This window comes from Octopus sinensis, linkage group LG10 (assembly GCF_006345805.1).
Source record: "Octopus sinensis linkage group LG10, ASM634580v1, whole genome shotgun sequence".
NCBI classification, from domain to species: domain Eukaryota; kingdom Metazoa; phylum Mollusca; class Cephalopoda; order Octopoda; family Octopodidae; genus Octopus; species Octopus sinensis.
Genome location: NC_043006.1, coordinates 27,885,165 through 27,912,720, shown reverse-complemented (window position 1 = coordinate 27,912,720; position 27,556 = coordinate 27,885,165). Strand labels below are relative to the sequence as shown.

At 34.5% G+C, this 27,556-nt stretch overlaps 1 protein-coding gene across 2 annotated transcripts; it reads right to left on the bottom strand.

The window, feature by feature from the left end:
- Positions 1-27,494, bottom strand: LOC115216447 (max-like protein X). Of its 2 annotated transcripts, XM_029785788.2 has the most exons (10): positions 27,479-27,494; positions 16,635-16,753; positions 12,996-13,047; positions 10,212-10,340; positions 6,507-6,607; positions 5,356-5,452; positions 3,616-3,715; positions 3,104-3,188; positions 1,451-1,567; positions 1-411 (listed from the first exon to the last, which is right to left on the bottom strand). In XM_029785788.2, coding segments are annotated over exons 1-10 (867 nt in total). In that variant the 5' UTR covers positions 27,480-27,494; the 3' UTR covers positions 1-345. The 2 variants fall into 2 exon arrangements, with proteins under 2 accessions (XP_029641648.2, XP_029641649.1); XM_029785789.2 differs by lacking the exons at positions 12,996-13,047; positions 27,479-27,494 and having other exon boundaries at positions 16,635-16,737.
- Between the last annotated feature and the right edge of the window lie 62 nt (positions 27,495-27,556).

Below are 27,556 nucleotides of genomic sequence, written 5' to 3'. Positions count from 1 at the left end.
TATAATTTATAGATTTTAATAAAATTTAAATATAAAATATCTATATTCAGAAACATGACAAAAAAAATTGTTTGGTCAGTTTAAATTTGTGAGCAAAATGCAGCACCTATAATGGTTATTGCAAAATGTTTGAATAACACTGCAGTCATTAAAAGTCACTGCTGTAATTCAATACTTAGAAACTGTTCTTTCAGAAGTAAAATCATTAAGACAGGATATGGAAGATGAAATTAAAACAGCAATGGCCCATTAACCAGTATTAATAAGTTTTCATAATTCAATCTGGGCTCAGCTACAAAGCAGAGAAAATAGTTTTCAGCCTTCTTATTCACACAAAGAAAGTGTTTACTGGTTGATATTTGGTTGATTAGAAACCTGCTGTAAAACACCAACCACAAGTCCTTTCAAAATCTGGAAAAAAAAAAGAAAAAATGAAATAAAATATATTACAGGATTGTGTGGGTATATCAAGATGGAATTGATACTCCAACAAAATTAAAAAAAATTTATGTGATAACACAGGGTTATACAAATAACATATTGATACAATATTTTGTTTTGGATTTGGTTTGCAAGATTCTTTATACGAGTTTGTGTGTTGAAGCATGTTCTGTTGATGAGTGTGTTACATTATAAGGCACAAAAAGAAAATGACTCTTCTCAGACACAACAGAATATTGATACAAATTGTTAAAAAAGAATCATGGCAACAGGATCCAGTCTGGTATATATTTTATTGGTATCTGTTCAGCAAAAATTAGGTTTTCTTTTTTTCACATAAAATGACGTGACTTCATATACCAGTAAATTTCAGATGTGTACAAACACATGGATATGCATATATACTCTTTTATGCCAGCACACAAAGCTGGCATGAATTGAATGGGGCAGCCTATTCATTTCATGTATAGTTACTACTCTCTGAGAAGGGGCAGGGAAAACATCTAGCTTGTATTATAATATACTACTACTAGCACAACGACAGCAGCAGCAGTGGTGTTGTCATCATCTGTCTGTCTTCTTGTTTTCAAGTAAGGAATTATTTTCCCATAGCCAGACATGTTTTCATGGAAGTTTGGAAACAATGGACTCTGCTTGTAAGATGGTCACACTCATTTGTAGCTATCACACAACATAAAGACAAGGAAATAGTAACATGCACACATGTGCGTGCTACTGTCTCCTTGGTGGAAGTGGGTATTGAGTCCTTTCAATGAACTTCCAAAAAGTTTCTGTCACCCAAATTTCATTGACAGGACTTTGATGAACCCAAAACTATGATAAAAGACATTTGCTTATGATACAGCACAGAGGTGGTGGAGAGGAACAAACTCCCAAAGCAGATAGTTGTGAAGCTGGACTTCTGAACTATGAAGCTATACTTACCATTTGTGAGAATGCCACAAAAATGACATGACAAAAAAATAGCAGAGAGGAAGATTAGCCTTACCTTAGGTTTGCAATATGCTTCTAACCAACTTATCACACATGTTGAAAGTTCAGTAAAGTTGCTAACTGACACTGCTGATACAAAAGACTGGAATAAGGAGTCCATAATCTGCTTGAACTAAAATTTTAGGGGTAAAGAAACAAAATAAAATAATGAACAAATCATAAAATTAGAACAAAAATATTGTAAGGAAAATGGTAAGACACATTGTGTGTATGTATATTTCTGTGTGGCTGAGTGCATGTGCCTGAGACTAGTGTGTAGCTTTGTGTGTGTATATGAAGATATGACTGGTTAGTAGTAGTTAAAAAGTTTAGGTCAGGTGGCTAAGTGATGTATGTGTGTGAGCCTATGTCAGTGCATGCATGTGTGAGTGTGCATAGGTATGGCTGTGTGGTTAAGAAGTTTGCTTCTCAACCACATGGTTTCTGGTTTAGTCCCACTGTGTGACATGTTGGCAAGTGTCTTTTATTATAGCCCTGGGCCAACTAAAACCTTCTGTGTAGATTTGGTAGATGAAAACTAAAAGCAGTCCATCTGAAGGACATCCAGCATGTGCGTGTACCCTTATCCTGACATCATGTGATGGTTGTAAATGAGCATCACCATTCTACAAATAGTGTCATTTGTTTCTAATCTTCTATAAGAAACATGTCTAGCCATGGGAAATATTGCCTTGCTTGAAAACAGTTAAGGGTTGTAGAATATCTGTCTCAACATATTCCATCTGATCTATGTAACCAAAGAAAAGTGGATGTTAAATAATGATGATGATGATGAATAATGATTTAATTTGTCAATACAGCCATATTGTTTTCTAAGCTCAACATAGAAAATTACTTTTAAAACTGTAGACGATTTAAGCAACATACAAGTAAATTTTAATCTAAACTAGCTATGTTCTTCGTTGAATTCTAAAAGATGCCAACAGTTTCAAGTTTAACTTTTGTCTCTTTTAATGGATTAATCAGAAGAACAGCATCCACAATCCTTTTTAGGGCCTCAAGAATTTGATGAAAGGGAAGAAGTTATCCTGAGTCCAGAAGTATGGCCTGAAAGCTTGAATAGTGCACCTTTGCTAAAGGTATCCAAGGACCAGGTGCCAATGTTTATCCAATGATTTAACCTTTTTCTTAGCATATTTTCAAGAAATATATTGCTTTTTTGTTTCAGTGAATTTTGAAACTTTTTATTATATAACCACTCTGCAGGGTGGTTGGTGTTAGGAAGGGCATTCAACCATAAAACCCATGCCAAAACAGACACAGAGACCTGGTGTAGCCTTCTACTTGGCTGGCTTTTGTCAAACCCATGCCAGCATGGAAGGCAGACATTAAACGATCATGAGATGATGAGCAGTTTCAGGTGGTTTGGTATCAAAAGGGTTAAATTTATTATCCAAGGACTCCCAACTAAATTTCAGTCACGAGGTGTTGGACAAACCTGAACTTATGGTAGAAGACACTTGATTAAAGTTACCATGCAGTGAGATTTAACATGTAATTATCTAGCTGTGCTTTATGGTTCAATTAAAATGATCAGGCACTGTGTAAAGAACAAGTTTTCACTGGTACCACAATGATGCAATAGGCTATGAGACATTTTCCTGTAACACACTCAATACCAAAGTTATTAGAAAGAAAATTTACTCACTACTTGAAATTTGACTTCGTCAGAAACCTGATTTTGTCCAGCAAGAGGTGTGTTTTGGTGAGATTTCAAAATTTGTTCATAGTTGCTAGAAATCAAATATATTTAACAATTAAAGTTGAAAATAGACAGCCTAAAAATACCAATTACTGTGCATAAACAATTCTAATATTAAACATATTTTTATGTTTCATATCTCTTAAGCATTCATCCTAGCATTTATTAAACAGATCAATGAAATTTTGTTATCATCATCATAATCTTTCTCGAATTTCATTCATTCTAGAATAGACAAACTTTCCAAGTACATCTTCAATATTTACATATTTAGAAAAGAAAAGAAAGGCCGACACTTAATTTCATATAACTTTGATACTGTTCTATACATTGCTTAGAGGAAACATTTTGCTTTCATCTTTCTACCACATAGATTTGGAGGAGACTCATTATAACAACATAGCTGTTTTGTAAGTCTAAAATATTTTAAAATTGGAAATAAAAAGATTGCTACTTACGCTTTCATAATCTTCAAAGCCATAACTTCTTTTCTGAGAGTATCAAGAGCCAGCTCCTGTTTAGATTTCTGATCCACCAAGAAGCTAATATATTCTATGGCTGAATAAGTAAAAATAATAAAATCATTAAAAATAGTTTAGTTCTAATGCATGTATTATATCTAAAGAATTGAATAAAGTTTGTTTCTATTACATTCACCATTATCATCAAGATTGTTTCATTGTGATTATTTTAACCTCATGACAATGGTTTCTTTTTATCAACCAACTAGATTGCATTGACAGTAATCATCTTGGTTGAAATCAGCAATTAGCACACAACAAGGGTTTGGCATACATTTACGTCAATCACTTTAGCCAACTGAGCTCAGCACTCAGTGCAAGAGAATGTTTGGTGTATATTTAAGTCAACCACTTTAGTGCAAGTATTGTTTATTTACTTAAACTATATCCCTGTGCAGGACATTCATATAGTATTATTCCTGAATAAGATCACTTGACAGCACAAGTCAGATCAACTTCAAGTATTTACAATCACATGAATTCAAAAATTTGACTTTGGTGTGGTAGAGTTCAAAACAGAGTACCACACACGGTGGCATATCATATTGTGAACAATGGTATCTAGTTTCCTTATGTTTCCCTTTTGCTTTACAAACTGTACATCTCTTTGAAACATTTGTCTTCTTGGCAGTGGGGGGAAACAGTCGTGGAAAATGTCCACATCCCTTTACAATGTGATGAGGAGAGAGTCCGGCATAGGGACATTCACGCATTCTGTACTTTGGCAAGTCTGATGCTTCTATCATTTCAGGGAACAATAGATTCCGAAATATCAATCCCTTCCCCACACCGCCAAGCACCTGCCAAATTAAATGTATGATAGTGATAATCATTTACAACTATCAAGTGATGTCAAGACAATAAGACAAAAAACACACAAATACACACACAACAGGTTTCTTTCAGTTTCTATCTACCAAATCCAGTCACAGGCTATAGTTGAAGACACTTTCCAAAAGTATCATGCAATGGGACTGAACCAAAATCCATGTGGTTGGGATGCAAACTTCTAAACCACACAACCATGCCTGCACCTTGAAATAACTAAAGGGCTACAGACACTGCCTTTTCCAGCTAGACTAAATGGTAAATTAAGTTTAATACCTGGTAGTATTTAGTAAGTGGAATAGTTCCCTAAAAAGTGACATAGCCATTTGTTAAATTAAGAACCAGACTAAGCACCAAGGTCAGAACAAATCTTTTAAAAGTATTAAAGATGGTGCTCCAGTATGGCCTCAGTCAAATGACTGAAACCAGAGTGAAAGATGAAGAATTGGTGATGAGAGGAGTAGTAGGCAACAACTGTCAAATTTGAGTAGGGCTGAAGAGTAAACATGGTGGATATGGGGTGGGGGATTAACAATGCAGCATGAGTTGCGGGAGGTAGGGGGAGTAGACAACAGATGGTAGAAAAAGAGAAGGAGAGTAACAGAGAAGTAATGATGAAAGAGTAAACAAACAAAAGACAGGAAATAACATGTGATTGGGTGCATTGCAGGAGTTGAGAGTGGGAGAGACAGGCATAGTGCATGAGGCGAGTAAGAGGCGTATGGTGGTAGAATATATGTATATACACCATGGATGGGGTAATAATATATTCTATCCTTCCACCTTTAACTAATGTGCTAAGACTGAAAAGAAAAAAAAATCATTCAACAAATGTTAAAACCAGCTCACATTTTTGCAAAACTGATGCCTTGCTAAGTTTCTGAGATCCCAAACTGTCAGGTTGTTGGCATTTTGGCACTATCGTCTGTAAGTCATCGTAACCTTTCTGCAAAACAAAGAAAATGATTTTCAATACACTTTAGCTTTGGTATATAACAAGAAAATCATTTCAAGTTATAAAAATATCATTTAAAACAAAAGCATCTCAAAATAACTTACACAAAAATCTGAATTGCATTATATAACACAACAGTTGTTATCCAAAAGGGTGGGGGTTTGGATCCATCCAAGGACATTATGAATACCTAAGGTAGGAGCATTAGTGCACCAAACAAAATGCATAACAGCATTTACTCTCACTTTTTACATTCTGAGCTTAGATCCCGCCAAAATCAATTTTGTCTTTTGTTCTTTCAGGATTGACAAAATGTACCAGTCAGGTACTATGGAGACCCACTTCGGTCACGAATGATTACACCTAAAAAGTTACCCGCCAAGGCATAAGTCTGAGCAAGGTTGTTTATGGAAGACCAGCAGTCGCCCATACATACCGGCCTCCCCTCTCCACGTCACCAGTGTTATCCAAGGGAAAGGCAAAGGCTGATACAGCTTGGCACCAGTGACGTGGCAACTCAATTCTACAGCTGAGTGAAGTGGAGCAACGTGAAATAAAGTGTCTTGCTCAAGAACACAACACGCAGCCCGGTCCAGGATTTGAACTCCCAACTTCATGGTCGTAAGTTCAATGCTCTAACCACTGAGCCATGCGCCTTCACTAGTCAGGTACTGGAGTTGATGTAACTGACTTGCCCACTCCATAAAATTTACCTCAGACAATTCCACAGCATGTTTCTTTCTAACAGTATATATACCTTTAGTATGGTGATATGTTTTGGAACATATATATATATATATAAAAGAGGTGTATATTAACGTGCCATGAAAAGAAAAGACAAGCATTTCAAGTCAGACTTTTAGCAGGAGTCTCTACTTCTCATGGCATACTTAACATAATACCTGACTTGCTTAAATTTAAATTGGTTTCCACTGATAAGGACCATTGCTCACCTACCAATTCTAATCACTACCATTTCATTTTACCATATTCTTTTTCAGACTTACACAATAACAAAAAAAGAAAAGATATGAAAAGAAATTACTTTGATAGCATCTCTGCGTTTCTGTTCAGCTTGTGTGTGAGCTTCTCGTCTGCGATCTTTATAACTCATCATAGTAGTACGGCTGTCACTATCTTCATCATCTGAAAATAGTTTGAAATTCCAAGTAAATGCAAAATCTTATTACCAACCTATATATATATATATATACATAATAATAAGGGTAAAATTAATTAATTAGTAATTAATAATTTTACCAAGCAGTGTTCAGTAAATAAAAAGACCATTTACAGTATATTTAACATTACTTTGTATAATTAGAGCTGCGTGAATTGTTTTTGAGTATACATTGTCTGGGAGACTCTTCTTATAGTAGAGGAAATAGCTAAATTCTTTGACTGCTATTTCTAAAAGTTCGGTGTGTGGTAAAGTAAAATTTTTTTTGCTGAACGCTAATTATACAAAGTATTATTTATATATATATATATATATATATATATATATATATATTCTTTTATTTGTTTCAGTCATTTGACTGTAGCCATGCTGGAGCACCGCCTTTAGTTGAGCAAATTGACCCCAGGTCTTATTCTTTGTAACCCTAGTACTTATTCTATTGTTACATTTGCCCAACTGCTAAGTTATAGGGACATAAATACACCAGCATTGGTTGCCAAACGATGTTGGGGGGACAAAGACAAACACATACAGACACACACACACACATATATATATGATGGGCTTCTTTCAGTTTCCATCTACTAAATCCACTCACAAGGCTTTGATCAGCCCAAGGCTATAGTAGAAGACACTTGCCCAAGTTGCCATGCAGTGGGACTGATCCTGGAACCATGTGGTTGGTAAGCAAGCTACTTACTACACAGCCACTCTTCTGCCTATATATATAATTCAATTAGAGATTATATTAGTCTCATGAAAGGATGGGTCATCCAAGGAAATATTGGTTCAATACCTTAAAATAGCAGGTGCATATATAAACTGTAGTTTATATTCATATAAAGAAAGAAGAAAATGGAGATTGTGAAGTTAAAGTTTATTATCAACAACAAATTGATCGTTATTCCTTAAAGCTGTTTCAATCATACAAAGTGAATTAATTAAATATTAAGTTACTTCTGAGCATAATCTCTTCAGAGTGAAAAAATTTACCATTAGATGTTTTGTATGTGTATATATACACATGTATGTGTGCCGGGGCATGAGCACATACTCATAAGTGACTAGGTATGTAAGTGTGTACTTATATTCTTGTGCAAATATGTGCATGTATGTCTACATTTAAGTATGCATAAGTATGTATATATATGCACATATTCGTATGTACATGTATGTGTGTGTGTGTGTGTGTATATATATATATATATATATATATATATATATATAATATATATATATATATATATGTATGCGTGTATGTGTATGTACAGGTGGTAACATGTTTATGAATATATGTGTATGCCTGTGTATGTGCATATATATATATATATATATATGAGAGTGTATGCCTGTGGATATGAGTAGGTGTGTGTACTGAGATGTGAGTGAGTGTATGTATGGTGGGACATACATATACACAATATATATGTGTGCATATATGCATCTGTATGTGTATGTATTCGTATACATGAGTATATGTGCACACATATGTACGTGTGCGGGTATGTATGTATATATATATGTATGCATGTGTATATGTGTGTACATGTGTATGTATATATATATATATGTGGGTGTATGTGTGTGTGTGTATGCGTGTGTATACGCATCTATATGAATATATGTATCTGAGTGTATGGGCACATATGTGCGTGCTTGTACTTGTGTAGGTACGTGCCTATGTATATATAGTAACAAACTAAGGAAAAGAGTCCCTTCAAAAGGTGCATTAAACATCCAATTCACTGGTACATCAGTTGAATATCATATAAATATGGGTATAATACAATTACAAAGATAAATTAGAGAGATACTATTGACAATCTAATAATTTATTTATATTATAATATTACATAATATACTATGAATATAATATAACATAATATTATATAACATAAACAATTATTAAAATAACCAAAAAGGTCAACAAATTGTTTTGACTTATATACACTTTCTGATATATATATAAACACATACATACACAATAACAGTTCCCATATATATATGTCACTTCAGGGTCATTGTTTAAAGATAATTCTTTTAATATCAATTAATTTAAATTTATAGAAGAGTTGTATTGAAGATGTAATTGTTTATATATGTTTTGCTGCAGTTCTAGATAGATAATTATATACATATATATATACACACCTATCTATTGTTGTATGTTGTGGTGACGAGGGACTCTCTTGGACATGAACGGGTTTCGATGGTTGTGGATTGCACTTACTTGGTCGTATTGTCCGTTAGTGTTTTTGTTGCTTCTAATTGTAATTGATGCATGGTTGAATAGTTAACACTCATGCTCATATTACATAGACTTTTGAATTAATTTTTACAATCCAGCCATCCTTTCACATGGAATTTCATCTATTTTTAAACAATGACCCTGAAGTGACTTATATATATAAGGGAGCTGTTATTGTGTGTGTGTGTGTATATATATATATATATATCAGAAAATGCATATAAGTCAAAACAATTTGTTGGCCTTTTGGGTTTTTTAATAATAACTGTTTGTTATATAATATAAATAAATTATTGGATTGTCAATAGTATCTCTATTTAATTTATCTTTATATATATACATATATATGTATGTATGTATGTATATACACACACATACATATATATCATCATCGTTTAACATCCATTTTCTATGCTAGCATGTGTTGGACCACAGTCTCCAGCAGCTTCACATAGCCATCTGAATAGAGTCTTAAGATCTTATTCAAATGTATGGGGATGAATTCTGGCATGCAGACTCAGTCAGGCCACAGCTTCGTAATCTTCATTGCAATTGTCCATGCCATGTCTTAGAGCCTTTACAGTGTTCACAGAGTATTGAGCAGCAGTTATGATGTCAGCATTTTGATACCTGGTGTGAATCATTACAATACAAGTAACTCTTTATCAATATTCAAATGGCTGCCTGTTCTCTTGTGTCAGCTAACTTTTTCTCAACTACATCTTTAATCCTTATGCTTTTCGATGTCATTGACTGTTCACCAATACATCAAGCTGTTCCAGAAAAAGGGAGACATAAAAAAGGGTCGAATTTAGCCTAAATACCCTATACAGTCCCTAAACCTGTATATAGACTGGAATAAGGCACCTGATAACGACAAAGGTTAAAACTTAGCATTGATACATTTTTAATGAGTAACTTTGTATTTCAGCTGAAGTTCAATCTAATCAAAATTTTGGAGAGGCTTAGTGAAGTATATCTATTTTATTTTAATATGTTGGTGTTGGCTTATATAATATGGGTGGTGTTGACCAACCGAAATATCATATGCAAGTTTTATTGAGATTTCAGTTTTAAATATAAACACTTTAGTAAGAGCAGCCTTAGTTGAGGTATTAAGTGGATTAAGTATTGAATTAATGGAAAAAAACTGCTGATTTTTAATATAAGATTGCATTGAAGATTTCCTCTATGATGGCTTTCTAACTTTTCTTTATTTAATAAAATTAACCACATTCCAAATCAATACACGTTAATTTTCTTTCAATTAGTTTTAATACAGTTTCAATAAATGAAATAATGAAAAGCATTCAATAACTGACCTGTGTTGTATGCAGAAGATGCAGATGAGACACATCCAGGTGCAATGGAACCTGAACTATTGTTGTGAGAGAAAGGAAACCGTTGGCTTCCATTTGGACTTGCTTCAATCTTTAAATCACCATCCATAACTGAAATAAATCAATATATACATTTTTGTGTAAGCTTCTTTACAAAAGTAGTATTCCCAAAACAAAACAAAGTAATAGATGTGAAATCTGACAGAAGACCAAAGGGGTCTTTACCTTTACCATACCAAACTTAATGGGGTAGAATAATTGATAGAAATAAAAGACTGTATTTACCATATATAAATAACTGAGCATATACCAATAATAAATTTTTGAAATTAAACACACTGTGGATTAATCATCATCATCATTTAATGTCTGTTGTCTATGCTGGCATAGGTTGGACAGTTTGACTAGGGTTGGCAAGCTGGAAGTATGCACCAGACTCCAGTCTGTTTTGGCATGGTTTCTATGGCTGGATGCCCTTCCTAACGCCAACCACTCCCAGAGTGTAATAGGTACTTTTACATACCACCAGCTCAGATGCCATTTGCATGACACTGGTATCTGCCATAACTGTAGTTTTACTTGGCTTGATGGGTTTTCTCAAGTAAAGCATAATACCAATTAATCTCAGTCCTTGCCTTCATGAGCCCCAATGCTCAAAAGGTGCCTTTACATACCACTGGCACGGATGCCATTTGTGTGACACCGGTATCTGCCACGACTGCGATTTTATTTGGCTTGATGAGTCTTCTTCTCAAGCAAAACATAATGCCAAAGGTCTCAGTCATTGCCTCTGTGAGGCCCAACATTCGAAAGGAGCTCAATCACTTTGCCTCAGTGAAGCTCAGCGCTCAAAAGGTGTTTTATACATGCACCTGCACAGGTGCCGGTTATGCGACACCAGCATCAGCCACAACTGCCATTTCACTTGGCTTGATGGGTTTTCTCAAGCACAGCATATCACCTAAGGTTTCGATCACTAGCCATTGCCTCTGTAAGGCCCAAATTTCAGAGATCATGCTTCACCACCTCACCCCATGTCTTCCTGGGTCTACCTCTACCACAGGTCCCCTCCACAGTTAGGGACCGGCACTTCTTTACACAGCTGTCCTCGTCCATATGCATCACATGACCATACCAGCGCATTTGTCTCTCTTGCACACCACATCTGATTCCTCTTATGCCTAACTTTTCTCTCAAGATACTTTTACACTCTGTCGAACATGCACACTGACATTGCACATCCAGCAAAGCATACTGGCTTCATTTCTATCAAGCCTATGCATGTCCTTGGTTGTCACAGCCCATGTTTCACTGCCATGTAGCATAGTTGTTCGTATACAGGTATCATACAATCTGCCTTCATTCTGAGGGAAAGGCCCTTTCTTGCCAGCAAAGGCAGGAGCTCTCTAAACTTTGTCCAGCCTAATCTTATTCTGAGAGCTATGCTACTAACTTGATCACCTAGATAAAATCAGCTATCTACTACCTCTAGCTTACCCCCATGGCAGTTGATGGAGTCTATTTCCTGTACATTTTCGGTGTTTGTTGTACCTGTGCATCTATCACACACAAAAGCTATTTTCCTTGCTAACCTTCCTATGACATTACAGCAAAAAATATTGTAAAAATATATTCACTGAAATGTATGCTGACATACTTCAAACAAAGATACAATATATATATATATAGAATAATGTAAGCAAAAGGGAAGCTTCACATTATTATTGTAAAATATTGCACAAAACTTGAAGAACTTAAAAACAGATTAGGAATAAATAGTATCTGCTGACAATTATGGATATAGTTAAATGGAATGTTTGACTTTGTATGTCTGTGACATGTGGTGTATTTTAACCAATATACCAAATATCCATCTCTCTTAGCAGTCTACAGATGCGATGAGAATAGAGACATGACTAAACTGAATATTTTTAATGTAGTTATGTGTGTTTGTGCAAGAGAATAAATAATAGCATGTTACTGAACTGAATGTCAAAAGTAAGTAATTCTTCCAGAGTAATTATATTCTACACTGAAAGTAAATACATAATTTAACCAAATAATAAAAACACCTCCACTTTTACCAATCAGTACATACACTAAGAGATAGAATTTTAAAGGATGAGTCAAAAAAGCATTCATTCTTTAATAGCTGTTTGATAGCATACCTAATAGTAACAAACAATCTCCAAGCCAACGAGGGAGTTAAACTTGTTAAAAACAACAACTAAATCTTCCTTAGACCACACCCTACCATATTAAAATTAAATTGCTAACAATCCTAAAAATAATGTATTTAAAAAATAAAAAAGAGGATTTTCATAGGTGTGCGTGAGGAAAGTGACAGATAGTTAGAGATGGGTGTAGAGGTTAATGTGGAGGAGTGGTTGATGATAAATAGTATGAGAGGAGAAAAAGAATTGGAGTGACTCAGGAAGGGGGAGAGGATAAGTGAAATGGAGATCGAGTGCAGGGTGAGGAAGTGTTGAGGTGAGACAGTGACAGAGATGAATGACAGAGGTATGTAGAGGTGGCTATAGTGAGTGGGGAAAGCCATGGGCAGCAGATATGGCAGGGTGATGAGAATGATAGGAAATAAAAGAGATGTTAAAAATTAAGTATGGCAGTCCTACGACTTATCTCAGAGGAAGGGGAGATAACTAAAGGCACAGATTGGTAGATAATAAAGTGGGAAGGGATGATATTGAGAGTGAGGAAATGGAATCAAAAGGAGCACACACACACATAGAGTTATTCTTAACTTACTACTGGATTGGTCAAAACTGGTATCACAAAAGGAACTGTCAGACAGATGTCTCTGAAAGAATAATAATAATGAATAAATAAACTGCTAAGACTTTTCAATATAATTCAACAATTAAGTCTTAGATAAAGTTAATGTATTCATAATTAATTAAAATAAGCATTGATTTACTAGAAGTTCCCTTGACATCTACTGGCAGACAATAGTAGTAGTAATAGATAACAATCCTCATTCAGCTTCCTTGCTGGTATGGAATGAAAACTTATGATAGCATGAAATTATAACATTATCATTACTTCATCTTAATTAGCATAAGTGAAACTGGTCTTAGTAAATATTTAATTTCATAAAAAAAAGTATTTTTCCAACGTAAAATTTCTGTACATTTTCCTTCTCAACATTTTAAAACTGATGTAATACTTACAGTGTTTAATAAAATGAAGTAGCATGAAACAATTGTACTACTCTACCTTGGATATCCTTGTTGCTTATTTTGATAATAATCACCCCATTTGATTTATATGGATAATACCATACAAAATTAAGTACCATATTCATCTGAATCTAAATTTTGCTGAAGCATGACCTTCAAACGTTGGACCTCACAAAGGCAATGACGAAAGACTGAGACCTCTGGAGATATGCTGTGATTGCAAAGACCCGACAATAACGTGAGTTCATGGCTGTTTCCTGCACCAGCTTAACATAGAAGCCCCAGCCCATCCAAAGTACCTTGGATCGCAGGATGGCCTGCTATGCTTACTTTGGATCATAGGGCGACCTGCTTTGCTTGAGGAGACCTATTGAATCAAGTACATCAACATCAAAAAGTCAAATGGAAATTGTAGTTGTGATACCTGTGCCGGTGGCACGTAAAAAGCACCCACTACACTCACGAAATGGTTGCCGTTAGGAAGGGCATCCAGCTGTAGAAACACTGCCAGATCAGACTGGAGCCTGGTGCAGCCCTCTGGCTTCCCAGACCCTGGCCAAACCGTCCAACCCATGCTAGCATGAAAAACGGACGTTAAATGATGATGATGATATATATATGTATATATATATATATATATATACACACACATATGCATATATAGGTACAGGACGTCACCAAAAGTAATCAACATGAAATACAAAAACAAATTAGTTCAATAGGTAAACAAGAGCAACAAATGGAAAACAGGACAAGTAACATAAAGAACGACCCTTCATCAGTTGTCAACTGTCTATCTACTCCAAATTACAAGCATTGAATGACAAAACGAGTATTTGAAGAGAGTTGCCCCCATAAGTACCAAAATAAATTTGATATTTATGGAGGGTTAAAGTTGGGAACAAAAACGGGACAGTGGATACATACAAGGCTAAGTGGATACATACAAACACGCACGTCAGATGCAGTTTCTAGTATGAGAGTTCTGAGGTTTTGGGAAGTGTGGGATAACCTGTTGACTACTATTGTTCTTAGTCTACTCAAACTCAGGGTAGTAGCACCTGTTAGGGTCCCAGCTATGTGTCAACTAACATGGAGTGAAGGACTCCCAAGTTCTCATTTGAAATTCATTCTAGTCGGTTTCTCATGGTCTCGACCCCTGATGTACCATGTTATAGCTGACTACTTTGAAAAGTGGATTCCGTTCTGTGCATCACCTATTCAACCCAAAATGAATTCATGCACAGTAACTTCTTAGATTTTGGGCTCTCGGAACATATACATGTTCTTACTCAGTCACCAGTTGACTTCCACCATATATAAATATAAATATATATATATTAATAAGTTTGAAAATGGAGAAATCCAATGAATATAGATTATTCTTTTATTCTTTTACTTGTTTCAGTCATTTGACTGCGGCCATGCTGGATCACCGCCTTTAGTCGAGCAAATCGACCCCGGGACTTATTCTTTGTAAGCCCAGTACTTATTCTATTGGTCTCTTTTGCCGAACCGCTAAGTGACGGGGACGTAAACACACCAGCATCGGTTGTCAAGCAATGCTAGGGGGACAAACACAGACACACAAACATATACACACACACTTATATATATATACATATATACGACAGGCTTCTTTCAGTTTCCGTCTACCAAATCCACTCACAAGGCATTGGTCGGCCCGAGGCTATAGCAGAAGACACTTGCCCAAGATGCCACACAGTGGGACTGAACCCGGAACCATGTGGTTGGTTAGCAAGCTACTTACCACACAGCCACTCCTAATTATTTAACATTGCCTACAATTGTTTCACGTCGCACTCAATTTAAATTACGAAACATATATAATAATAAAAGTTTGCATTTTGAGTAGTCTGGGTGTAAGATCTTCAGGGCAATATGAACATTATAGAGTTTACATTTTGATCAATTGAAATACTCCAACAGACTACATACATATATGCACAAACACACACACACATATATATATATATATATATATATATAATATATATATATATATATATATATATGTGTGTGTGTGGTCGGCGTTAGGAAGGGCATCCAGCTGTAGAAACTCTGCCAGATCAGATTGGAGTCTGGTGCAGCCATCTGGTTCGCCAGACCTCAGTCAAATCGTCCAACACATCCTAGCATGGAAAGCGGACTTTAAACGATGATGATGATATATATATATATATATATAGCTATTTCCAGCAACTATCTACATAATCATTACTTGATTATGTTCCCAAAACTGGGACGATTATACCTTTACAAAATGAAATTAATATGGCTACAACCGAGAATCAAAACCGGGTCAACCATCCATTGTTATTGTTTTGCTTTGATCCTCACGTACCAGTCTAATTTTGTACAAAACTATGGAGTGGGGGTGGGGGTGTAATCACTAGAATTAATCTCCAGTATTTTACTGTTTGTTGTATATTTACCCCCCCCCCCCAACCGTGATTAAACTCTCTCTCTTAAGGGAACTTTCCAACTGATACCAGCTAAAGTTTGAGAAAGTGAAAGTTGCGAGTTATATTCAAAGATCGCCTTATATGGGACCCCATTATGTAAAATGTCCTTTCTTTCTTTTAGAATTGCAGGGCGTGGCTTGAGAAAGCTCTGGCTGCCTGCTGTTTCTAGCAGATGAAGTCTGTTTAGCCTGAGATCAACCTTGTTTACAAATATCAATATATAAAGGCACTCCAGCCATGAACAATACGCCTTTTAAGGACATGTCTAGTACTACATTACTCAGGGTATCCTTAACATACTGGAAATAGCAACTAAATCTTTCTTAAATAGCACCATACCGACTTAAGGGTACAATTTAAAAGAGATTTAGTTGCTATTTCTAGTATGTGAAATGGCTGCGTAAAGGCTCCTTCGTTTGTTCGTCTTTATTAAGATAACTGTATTGATCCTGGACAGATATAGCAAAGCAGGTCCAAGACAATTCTTACAAATCACCCAACAAAGAAAGAAGATATGAAATCAGTTACGATAAAATGTTTTCATCTTTATCTGCCATACGACGATCATAAAACGAAAACATGCCCACACGGAACTACTTGATTGTCCCATTTAATTAGTTCCAAACGTCATATAAAACTTACATCATAGAATTAATGTATATTAATTTAGATAAGAGAAAATAATTAGCGATTGATAAAAAGAATTAAGTAAATATCTTTACCTGTATTCTGCTTTCATCCATGTGGAATTTCGACAATGGAGAAATGTTATAACATGGCTCCAGAAGTTCGTCTGTTTTCGTGAATACTCGTAAACGGGATATACAAAAGCTGGAAGGCACTGATGAAAAAAGAAATTTCGGTTTTCACATTTAAGATTTGCCATTTAGAAGACCTGACGGAAAGAAATGTAAAAAATTCATAATATGATTATGAAAATGTACTTAAAGTAAACAATTACAAGAAAATAATAACATAGTCCTAATATGGAAAAAAGTGAAATGTGCGAGTAATAAATTTCTAATAATATTTTAAAATCTATTCCAAAATAAGTTTATGATAAAATCTAAAATATATTAAAAATTAGCAGAAAACAAAAAATACCAGGAAGTAATGATTTTTTCTTTCAATTTTAAATTTGCTTTCAGTTTATAAATTTTTTTTACCTCCCTTCCTTTATTTATTAAATACTTCATTTAAATTCTGAAGTTTGTGTATAAATGTATGTACACACACTCACACACACACGTATGTATATATTGTTCCCTTCTAGTATAGGTTTGTTGGTTTGACAGGATCCAACAAGTCCAAGGACTGCATCATGCTCTGTTGTTTATTTTGGAAGTGTTTCCACAGCTGGATGCACTTCTCAAGGCCAACAACTTTACGATATATACGGACTGCTCTTTTTTGGTGCCACCAGCACTTATGGTTGTCCAATGAAAATCGTTATTGACAATAATACCCAGTTCATATTCACTAACACTTCTTAAGATTGGTGTTGTTGAAGAAGTGTGTAAAAGTTGGGTTTTGCCTTCCAAAATGAATGATAGTGCACTTGTCCACAGCTGGCTTAAGTTGTCAATTGGTAATCCATTGCTGCATTGTGTCCAGGTCTGATTGCAGGAAAGATCTATAGCATATAGGATCTTCTCTTTTTATCTCAAGGTACAACTTGATTTCATTTGCATATTTCAACAATGTAGCATTTATAGATGGATAGGTTGTGGATCAATCTAATGTGACTCTATTCAGAAGGCTGTAATATCATTTGACAAGAAACCTAGTATAAGGAATACATAAAACAAGGCTGTGACTTTATATGTGGCCATACTTATATACACAAGCTGAATGATAAATGAAAATGGTTTCATGCATGGAGGCATAGTCTTCTCCTGTTTGTTAGCTGCTACTGGTGTGTGGTGTGAGAAAGAGCCAGTTAAGTTACATCTTCACAGTCTCATGTTCCAATGCAGAAAGCAAAAGTCTTAAAGCCACGTGTTAGAATCTCACACTCTGACACCATCTAGCAAGCTTGTTTTAAACCTGCTGTCAAGTGGGGTAACTGTGCTTACAGAGGCTCCCCCACTTAGAGCGGAAGCAATCAATTAAGAGTAGTGTAGGCAGTGTAGGTGTGCACCAAAAGAGTAAAGAAGAACGAACCATGTCAAAACAGTAGCATGAACAATTGAAAAAAAAAATACAATGCAAGTATGTACAAGGAAAACATTCAGCAAAGAAAGGTGTCCAATCAAATAGAACAAAGTATATATGTACAATGATACAGAAAGAGAGAAAATGTGAATGCAGTGTCTATAACAACATAAGTCTATTCTCTGGAACAGTCACTGGTGAGGCAAAGTTAAGAAATGTAAATAGTCTGAGAAACAGAACGTCTGACCTGCACATGTGATAACAACTGTCTGGCAAACTGGAAATCACAGGATGCAAAAGTCAAAGTGCTTGAGATGCAATGTTGGCTGCTGAGACATGAGCAGTGCCAAGACTTTGCCTGCAAGGGCAGTGAGTCGCTTGTAGTGGAAAAAAAATGTCATACTACAAATACTTTTCAAATTATTTAATGTTTCCTACTATTTTAAAATCTATTGTACTTTAAACATAGAATATTTATTTCATTACTCTATCTTAAAATATAATATATTATTCAACACGTGTTGTTTCTGTGTACATAATATGTTGCTATGTAAATATGTACTTTGATCTGCAAATGTTCTAGATTACATCTCATTCCCTTGTTAACAAAGCAGCATCTTAATTTGAAAAGAAAATGTGAAAAACTACAAATAATTTATCTTCAAACAAACAGTGATAGCAGCACACTTCTTATGTGGCAATGCTGGCAAACTGCATTTCTATGAATCCAAACCTTACTTATCACATTGTATTATGACACTTGGTAAGATATATTGCTTGATTTACATATGAAACATCTTAAACGGTGGAAAATCAGAATTTTGTTACAAATATCCTTAATCCAACAAGATTGGTAAGTTTTTTTTTTAATCTGCTGCTACGTATCTCTGTTGAAAGACATTGTCTTTGTTTCAATTAAATTTGAAAATAAAAGAAGAATTAAGTAAAATTACTCTGTCACAATCAAGTTAGTGTTTGGAATATAAATTAACATCAAATTTTGGTGGAACATTTTAATTTATATTACTTTAACCCTTTTTTTTTTACTATATTGCTGTTACAATGTGCTGCCTTTTGTTTTGATAAATTTTGAAAATAATAAAGAGTTTAGTAAAATAATTTTCTCATTATGAAGCTAGTGTTTGAAACATAAATTTAACATGAAATTTTAATTGAAAGTTTTAAATTTAGATCACTTCAGAGCAAAATACTTGTATCATAAGACCAGAGGTGGTCTCATGTGGGTTGGAATCAAGAGAGTTAAAGCAGTAAGAAAATGTCATATTGTTGTTGTTTGGGCCCAGGACAGTTGCAAGTATTCAGACCAAGTTTCCTCCTGTATAAATCTAAACTATTGATCATTATTTCTTCTTCCCTTTCTGCTACAAGTCTCAAAAACACTAAAAATGGTCATGATGATTGCCTTTCCTCCTCTAACCATAAAAATAATAATATATTATAATCTCTATTAAATAATGGCCAATACAAATGTTCAGTGGATGATTGGTTGGTTATATAGAAATAAGGGTGGGGAGTAAAACAGAAATACAGAAAGAGTCAACAAGAGAGGTGCAAGATGAGTGTCCATATTAGACTTGGTTGGAAGCAATGAGTGGAAATGTTGCACATAAACCATACTTAGAGAGAAGAATCAATAGAGATTGGGTAAGAAGTAAATAACAGAGTAGTTCTTTTGTAAATGTTCTTATAATATTTTTGTCAATATTTCAAAATGAATTGTCAATTTGCAAATTACTTTTACATATATCTTTTATATATAAATATATATTTATATACTTTGCAGGCGCAGGCATGTGTGTGTGGTAAGAATTTTTCTTCCCAACTACATGATTCTGGGTTCAGTCCCACTGTATGGCACCTTAGGCAAGTGACTTTTACTAGAGCCTTGAGCTGACCAAAGCCTTGTGAGTAAATTTGGTAGATGGAAACTGAAATAAGCTTATGGTATATATATATATATATATATATATATATATATATATATATATATATATATATATATACACACACATATATATATACATACATACACACACACACACAAACAGGTATGGTGATGCAAACAGTAAAAATAAAACTCAAAATATAAATATATGTATATTCTTATTAACATTTAGCAGAAGCAGTTTTGTTGCTTCTGCTGAATATTGTAGTAAATTTGACTTACAGCTGATTATGATAATCATTATAAGTTTGTTCATTGATTGGTTTACTCAAATGGTCCATTGATCAGTTGAGAAAAATTGAACAACCCAGAGGATGAATGTGTGTGTGTGTGTGTCTCTGTACTTTGTGTCTGTGCTTGTTTCCCACCAATGCTTGACAACTGATGTTGGTGTGTTTACATCTCCATAACCTAGTAGTACAGCAAAAGGGACAGATAGAATCAGTAACAGGTTTTTAAAAAATAGGTACAGGTTTTGATTCATTTGACTAAAATTCTTCACGACAGTGCCCCCCCCCCCCCCAACATAGGCCCAATCTAATGGTTGAAACATGTAAAAGATTATATATGTGTATATATATATATATATATATATATATATATATTATATATATATATATTATATATATATATATATATATATATATATACACATATATAATCTTTTACATGTTTCAACCATATATATATATATATTATATATATATATATATATATATATATATATATATATATGTATATATATAATTATTGAAATGGATAAATGAATTATCTTGTTACGGATTATTCAAATGATAACCGATACCTGGGTAGCAAAAATCACAACAGAAAAATCACGGTTGAGGTTACGACCATGGGGTCTCAAACCCGTGCCTTAGTGCGGAAATTTGAAGTTTTATATATTTAGTGTAGGAAGAAATAGAGCTGAACGAAGATTTAACAAGATTCCTTTTTATTATTTTCTACATATGTTTCAAAGGCTGCAAAGTCCCTAATTCGGATTGAATAAGGAGACCAATTTGCAGCCTTCTCTTCAGGAAAATCCAGGAACTTAATTCTCCAACAAAATGCACAGCAAGCTTTTCAACAAATGCTCGCGAGGAGCCCGGCTGTGCATTTTGTTGGAGAATTAAGTTCCTGGATTTTCCTGAAGAGAAGGCTGCAAATTGGTCTCCTTATTCAATCTGAATTAGGGACTTTGCAGCCTTTGAAACATATGTAGAAAATAATAAAAGGGAATCTTGTTAAATCTTCGTTCAGCTCTATTTCTTCCTACACTAAATATATGTATATATATATATATATATATATATATATATATATTTATATATATATAATTGTATGGTAAATGAAAGACAGAAGATGAAATATATGAGAATTTTTATTAATCACTTTTGGTTTGACACATCTAGCATCAATCCCTCATAGGTGGGACGCTTAACAACTGGCATGGCTGTGTGGTAAGAAACTTGCTTTCCAACCACATGATTCCACATTCAGTCCCACTGCATGGCACTCTGGGCAAGTGTCTTCAACTATAGCCTCATCATGTATATGTATGTATATATATATATAGATAAATTTCCTCTATTTACATAATATTGAGGTCTCTTTCTTTCTTTTGTTATCTTACCGTTTTATCAATATATATATATATATATTGATAAAAATTGTAAGACAACAAAAGAATGAAAGAGACCTCAATATTATGTAAATAGAGGAATTTATCTATAAATGTAATATGTGACAATCATTCGGTAGCCATGATAAAACTCAGAGTTTCGGATGCCGAGGTGGAAATCCACGCCGCCATCTCTTCAGTTATCTGGCCATCGGAAAAAATGCTATGAAAAATGACCATTATACAAAGGGAAATTACTGTGTGATTGACCGTTATTAATACAAAAGAGCTATTTGAATGACCACTAAGTGAGAGGAGAGAGTAAAAAAGTTCATAGTATTCATGTAAGCGCGCATGTTCATACCTACACATGCGCACCCGCACACCCACGTGCATGCACCTAAAAGTATACCCTCACTTGAAACGTACACAACCTCACCTGCACCATTCGCCAAATATATTTTAAGTTTTAGAGAAGTTAAATTATAACTTTTGCATTTATGCCATTCTTTCTAACATTACTCATGGTAGCAAAAGTATACTTTCAGAGTTTACTTGTCAGATAACAAATAAGCACTCTAGTATATTAATATTATAAATATTAATTAACTGATAAGGTGGGGATCTTGCAGAATCATTAACATGCTGGATGAAATGCTACTATTTTGTCTGTCTTCTGAGTTCAAATTCTGCCGAGGTCAGCTTTGCCTTTTATCCTTTCAGGGTTGATAAGATAAGTACCAGTTGAATATTGGGGTCGATGTAATTGATGTACTCCTCCTATGAAATTGCTGGCCTTGAGCCAAAATTTGAAATCAGTATGAATTAATTAATATTCCAATGGACAACTCTTACTTGAACTAGACAAATATAAGCTGGTCATGAATATCACCTTTTTTCCAGCTTCATAAAAAGTGGTTTTACAGTTGATTAAACAAGTGGAAAGAAGTCCAGGAAAAACTCTCACTCTGACTCTCTAACTCCTCTGTTAGTAATTAGACTACTCATATATTTCTTATATTAAGTAAAAGCACACAACATACATGACCACTGTGAATAATCAGACTACCTTTAGCACCCTAATCTGTTAATGTCAAGCTTAAATGCTATAGCTATACTATTGTGACTTTTATATATAATTTATTAAATGAAAACAAACAAACAATTAAGCATAAGACAAAACACAGAACATTTTTAAACAGAAGCTGTTTTGGTCAAAAGGCAATGAAATAAATGGATGTAAAATAAATAAACTATAAAAATGCTACAAAAGAAAATCAGGAACATCTTTATTTACCATTTCAAAAATATACAAGAAATAAAAGTTAAAACCAAAAGATACCTAAAGTATTATGGCAAATAATTTTAAAAGAAATATAGTAATGAGATACATAACCTGTGTAGATACATAAACAATTGTTTTTGAGATTAAAGCTTTGTTTCAAAATAAAACATAAATGAATAAAAAATATTGTTAAAGATTGGAAAGTCTTTTCTTTCAGTATTTATTAAAGAAATAAGGTGGTGAGCTGGCAGAATTGTTAGCACACCGAGCAAAATGCTTAGCAGTTTTTCATCCATCTTCATGTTCTGAGTTCAAATTCCACCAAAGTTGACTTTGCTTTTCATCCTTTCAGGGTCGATAAAATAAGTACCAATTGAGTTCTGGAGTCAATGTAATTGACTTACCTATTCCCCCAAAACTGCTGGCCTTGTGCTAAAAGTTGAAATCAATATTTATTACAGAAATGCTATATTTATAGAAGAAGGGTTAGATTAAAATTCCAAATCCCAAAGTTTCTTAACATTTTATTTTTATAAACAGAATTCCTTCTCCAAGAATCTCCTTCATGGAAACCCTTAAATCAGTTTTGATTATTTTTCAATGCCAAAAAACAGTTATCATAACCATCACCACTGCCAATGTCTATTGCCACCACCACCACCATCCTTGTCGTCGTCATCAGTCAAAACAGACAAATTAGCATCATTTTATTATTACAATTCACATTTAGCTGGAGTTAGAATCAGAGCCAGCAGAAATGTACTGACTTTGACTCCACAACCTGGGCTTTGACATCTGTTTCCTCATGCTTGTATATGTGCCATTAATACAGCATATCAATACCCCTGATCATCTTATTGCCTCTATCACAAGACTCAACATGCTAAGATCTGATCTCATCCTAAATGTTATTACCATTTTCTCTTTCTCTTTTGTTTTTGTTTTAATGATTTTGTCAAAAGAGAAAGGGCAGTGCTCATGACCTCTTTTCAGGAACTCCATGACTAATTGAATGAAGTTTTTCTCAGATTAGAGACTTTGCTTGATTGCTTGTGACAGAGTAGATTCCTTTACCAAGTAGTGGTACTTAAGTGAAAGATAGATTAAGTCAAACACCCACTTTACGTACAGGCAATTTAGATATGTAACGGAGTAAACATAATATCAAGTTGTATTAGTAATGAATTAGGCCACATATCTGAAGTGGTCACACAATACAAAATGGAAATAATGAAAGGAAGTGAAAATGAGACATTTGCTTAAATAACTGAAATTAGAACTATATAGAAATAATAAACAATATAAAGTCGAGAATCCGGATTCATTTGATATCTACAGAGTAAAAATAAAACTATCTCTCTTACCTCCTTTCAATCTTTCTATCATTATTACATGTATGCGTGTGTGTGCATGTGCATATGTGTTTAGTGTGTGCATACATGCACACACTGATACAAAGCTCAGCGCACAATTGTTCATCTCTACTTTTCAACCCCTTTGACCCATCTTGAAGCCTATGTATAGGTGTCTTCATTGAACCACTCTACTTTCACCCTTCCCTCATGTACTTCCTGTTATATGTTTCAGTTTCTCTACTATCAGAATCCTCCTCCTTATTTACCAAACATTCAAGGTCTCTGTTATTAATCTAATTCAAAGGTCACATAGACTTCATTCCCTGCCATTTTGGTTATGTTAACTTGAAAATACATATCTATCTTAGAATACTGAGTATTCCTATAACTTCTACTCTTATCATACATCCCCTCTCATCACTATTATTTATGCCTCCAGTTATGTGTCTATCACTCATGCTTCTCATTCTTTAAAGAGGCTGACGAATGAGCAGAGAAGTGGGGTGACCAGGTCCTTTTAGTCATATTGGGGATATAATTGTCTTTCTAGTGCTTATGATAGGAAAAATGCACAAATATATTCTCTAACACAGTGGTTCCCAAACTTTTTAGAGTTGCGACCCACTATTTATCACACTAGATTATAGCTCTCTAGCAGACCCTTGAGGTTAGGGTTTCCCTTCCTATCAGTCAAGCCAACACTATTCACTCATGCATCGAAGATAGTGTTAAAGTCACCTAACAGAACTATCATTTTGACGTCATTAGAAAGTGCTCCAGGTCTCAATAAAAACCAGACTGCCTACCCTCCTTAGGAGCGTAGACAGCTACCAATCTGAAGGACTGTATACTCATGTGGGTCACATCTTGGACAACTAGCCTACCTTCTGGGTCCAGGAAGACTGTACTTGCCTGTACATCCAAGTTGTTCCTGAATAAGACTGTCATGTGCTCTCCCTCCTTGTCAGCTAGGAGAAATAAATTTCTCATAGCCATTCAAGAGAGACGAGAATGCTTGTAGTCCACTCATCTTGGACTCAGTTACAATGCATACATCTACATCATGTGACCTGAGGTTGTGCAGAAAACAAGCTAGTTTCCATTATGACCCCAGACCACGCACATGTAGTTTGAGATGTATCCACTTCCACTACAGTTTCCAGCTCATCATTATACACTTTGGCCACAGGTCTACCATGAGGCTGATTTTCAAGAGTAAAATCACAAGACTAGAACTTCTCAAACCATCGACATACAATGTGCTCATTTGCCACATCTTCACCAAACACCTCATTGATGTTTCAAGCTGTCTGGGATGCACTGGTTATATATAGATGTATGTATATTTTGAATAAAACCTGTGTCTAATGACACAATGTAATAATGTACTATAAGTGCTCAGGTTGGTATACCACAAAAATTCCAGCTTGAACAGCATCTGAAATGAAGGTGTTGTAGCAACTTGTCAAAGATGGCTATAAGTGGTTCATCATTGAGCTGGCTGATATATTATTAGAAAGTGAGGGGAACAAGTAAAATATGTGGTATCACTTCAGAGCATGTAATTTATAATCCAGACATATCTGCAGAGTAGTTATAGTAAATAAGTGATTAAGAAATAATACGTAAAATTTCTTATAGTTGTTTCTAGAATAGCTGAGCACATGGATCATATGTCATCCCGTGTTTGGAGAGAGAAAATTCAGGAATAACTTTAATAAAGAATATTAGTTACCAGTTCATTGAAGAATTAAAGAACATATTTAGTGAAAAATAATAGTGGTTAGCACTTTCATGATCAGAGAATTAAGGAAATCCTTAGTAAAAGATAATAGCAATTCAGTTCCATTGTTGAAAGATCAAAGAATATCCTTAGTAAAAGATAAAAGTTTCTAGTTCCATCTTTGAAGAGAATGTTAACATGTGTCACAGGAAACTATAAATCTCATAGAATTTGCCAAAGAATGTGGTGCAGAAGTCAGCGGCCTAAATAATGAGTTAATTTCCTATTTGATACCATACAAAATGAAATCTTAGAGGTATATGCTCATAACACCCTACATGAGATCAGAAAGAAAAGTTGAAGATTCTAGATTTATTGGTATTATATGTAATTGCTCTGTTGGAACACGAATCAATTATTAGGTTTCAGAAAACTAGGATGTCCAAAAAGATTTTCTCCCGACTTCACTTCAGAGACATTAAGGTTATTCTGGATGATTTTTGTTGCTAAAACATTGAGCTGGGCTCAAAATTATGCTGCAACATCGTCTGACACACTCTGCTGTAATGCATGTACATAAAATCTTGTACAATGAAAAGACTTTAGACATTCACTTGAAAAACTTCATCGCGAAAACAAGCGAGTGTTGAAAAATTTTTGGAATGATTTGAAGCATTACTTTTCCATGTATAATAATAAAAAAAATATTATTATACCTGTTTGTTTGAATATTAGGGTTGGAAAAAAATCGGCCTGAAGGGATCTCTTCAGTTTCGCTCACAGATTTTTTAATCATTATTTCTGTTTTAACTAATCAGTTTGAAACTTCGTATACTGGTGTCATTTCTCAAGCTGAACACGGTTTACTTGACAAAATTTCGTGTTTAATTGTCGTATTTGGGTAACTTTAACCAATCAACGACGTGTATTCAGCTGAAGAAAGCTACTGTATGCGATAATAATCGTAGAGCAACAACTTCTGGGTCATCTCTACTAAATGTCACCACTGTGTTCTATTTTATTTCTTTTTACTGCCCCTGTTGCATATTATACGCTTATTTATTTATTTATTTTGCTTTTGGATCGCCTCTTTGTTCATGTGCGTTTTCACCACTCGTACAAAGAGGCGATCGAAAAGCAAAAAACAAAAAAAAAAGTGTAATATACAACACAGGCAATAAACAAAAATAAAATAGAACAGAGTGGTGACATTTAGTAGAACAGATCCGACCTGAGTTTGAATCCCCAAGCAAATTTCGTTTCCGGGCCACTGTTCTCAAGTAGTACCGATTTGTAATTATCTCAATACTTCTCGTTCAGCTACACCAGAACCTCTCCGTGTATATGTGTATATATGGATGCATGTATTTTCAGTAACTGTTCAGTCAAGTGGTAATAAAAAAGTAAATAAAAACTAAGGGGGAGATAACTAGTAAAGCTACAAAAAAAATATATTATTTACTTTGGAATTGCTCAGAATAACACGTGTAAGACCAGCAGGACCGCAATTCATCGTTCCTGAAATTCAAATCATCAACCG

What these genes read in the sequence shown, in the direction of transcription:
- LOC115216447 (XM_029785788.2), bottom strand. An exon ending in TGGATGAAAGCAGAATACAG is followed by an intron (nt 13,048 to 16,634) that starts GTAAAGATATTT and finishes TTATTCTTTCAG; the next exon opens with AGACATCTGTCTGACAGTTC. An exon ending in AACGCAGAGATGCTATCAAA is followed by an intron (nt 5,453 to 6,506) that starts GTAATTTCTTTT and finishes TTTGTTTTGCAG; the next exon opens with AAAGGTTACGATGACTTACA.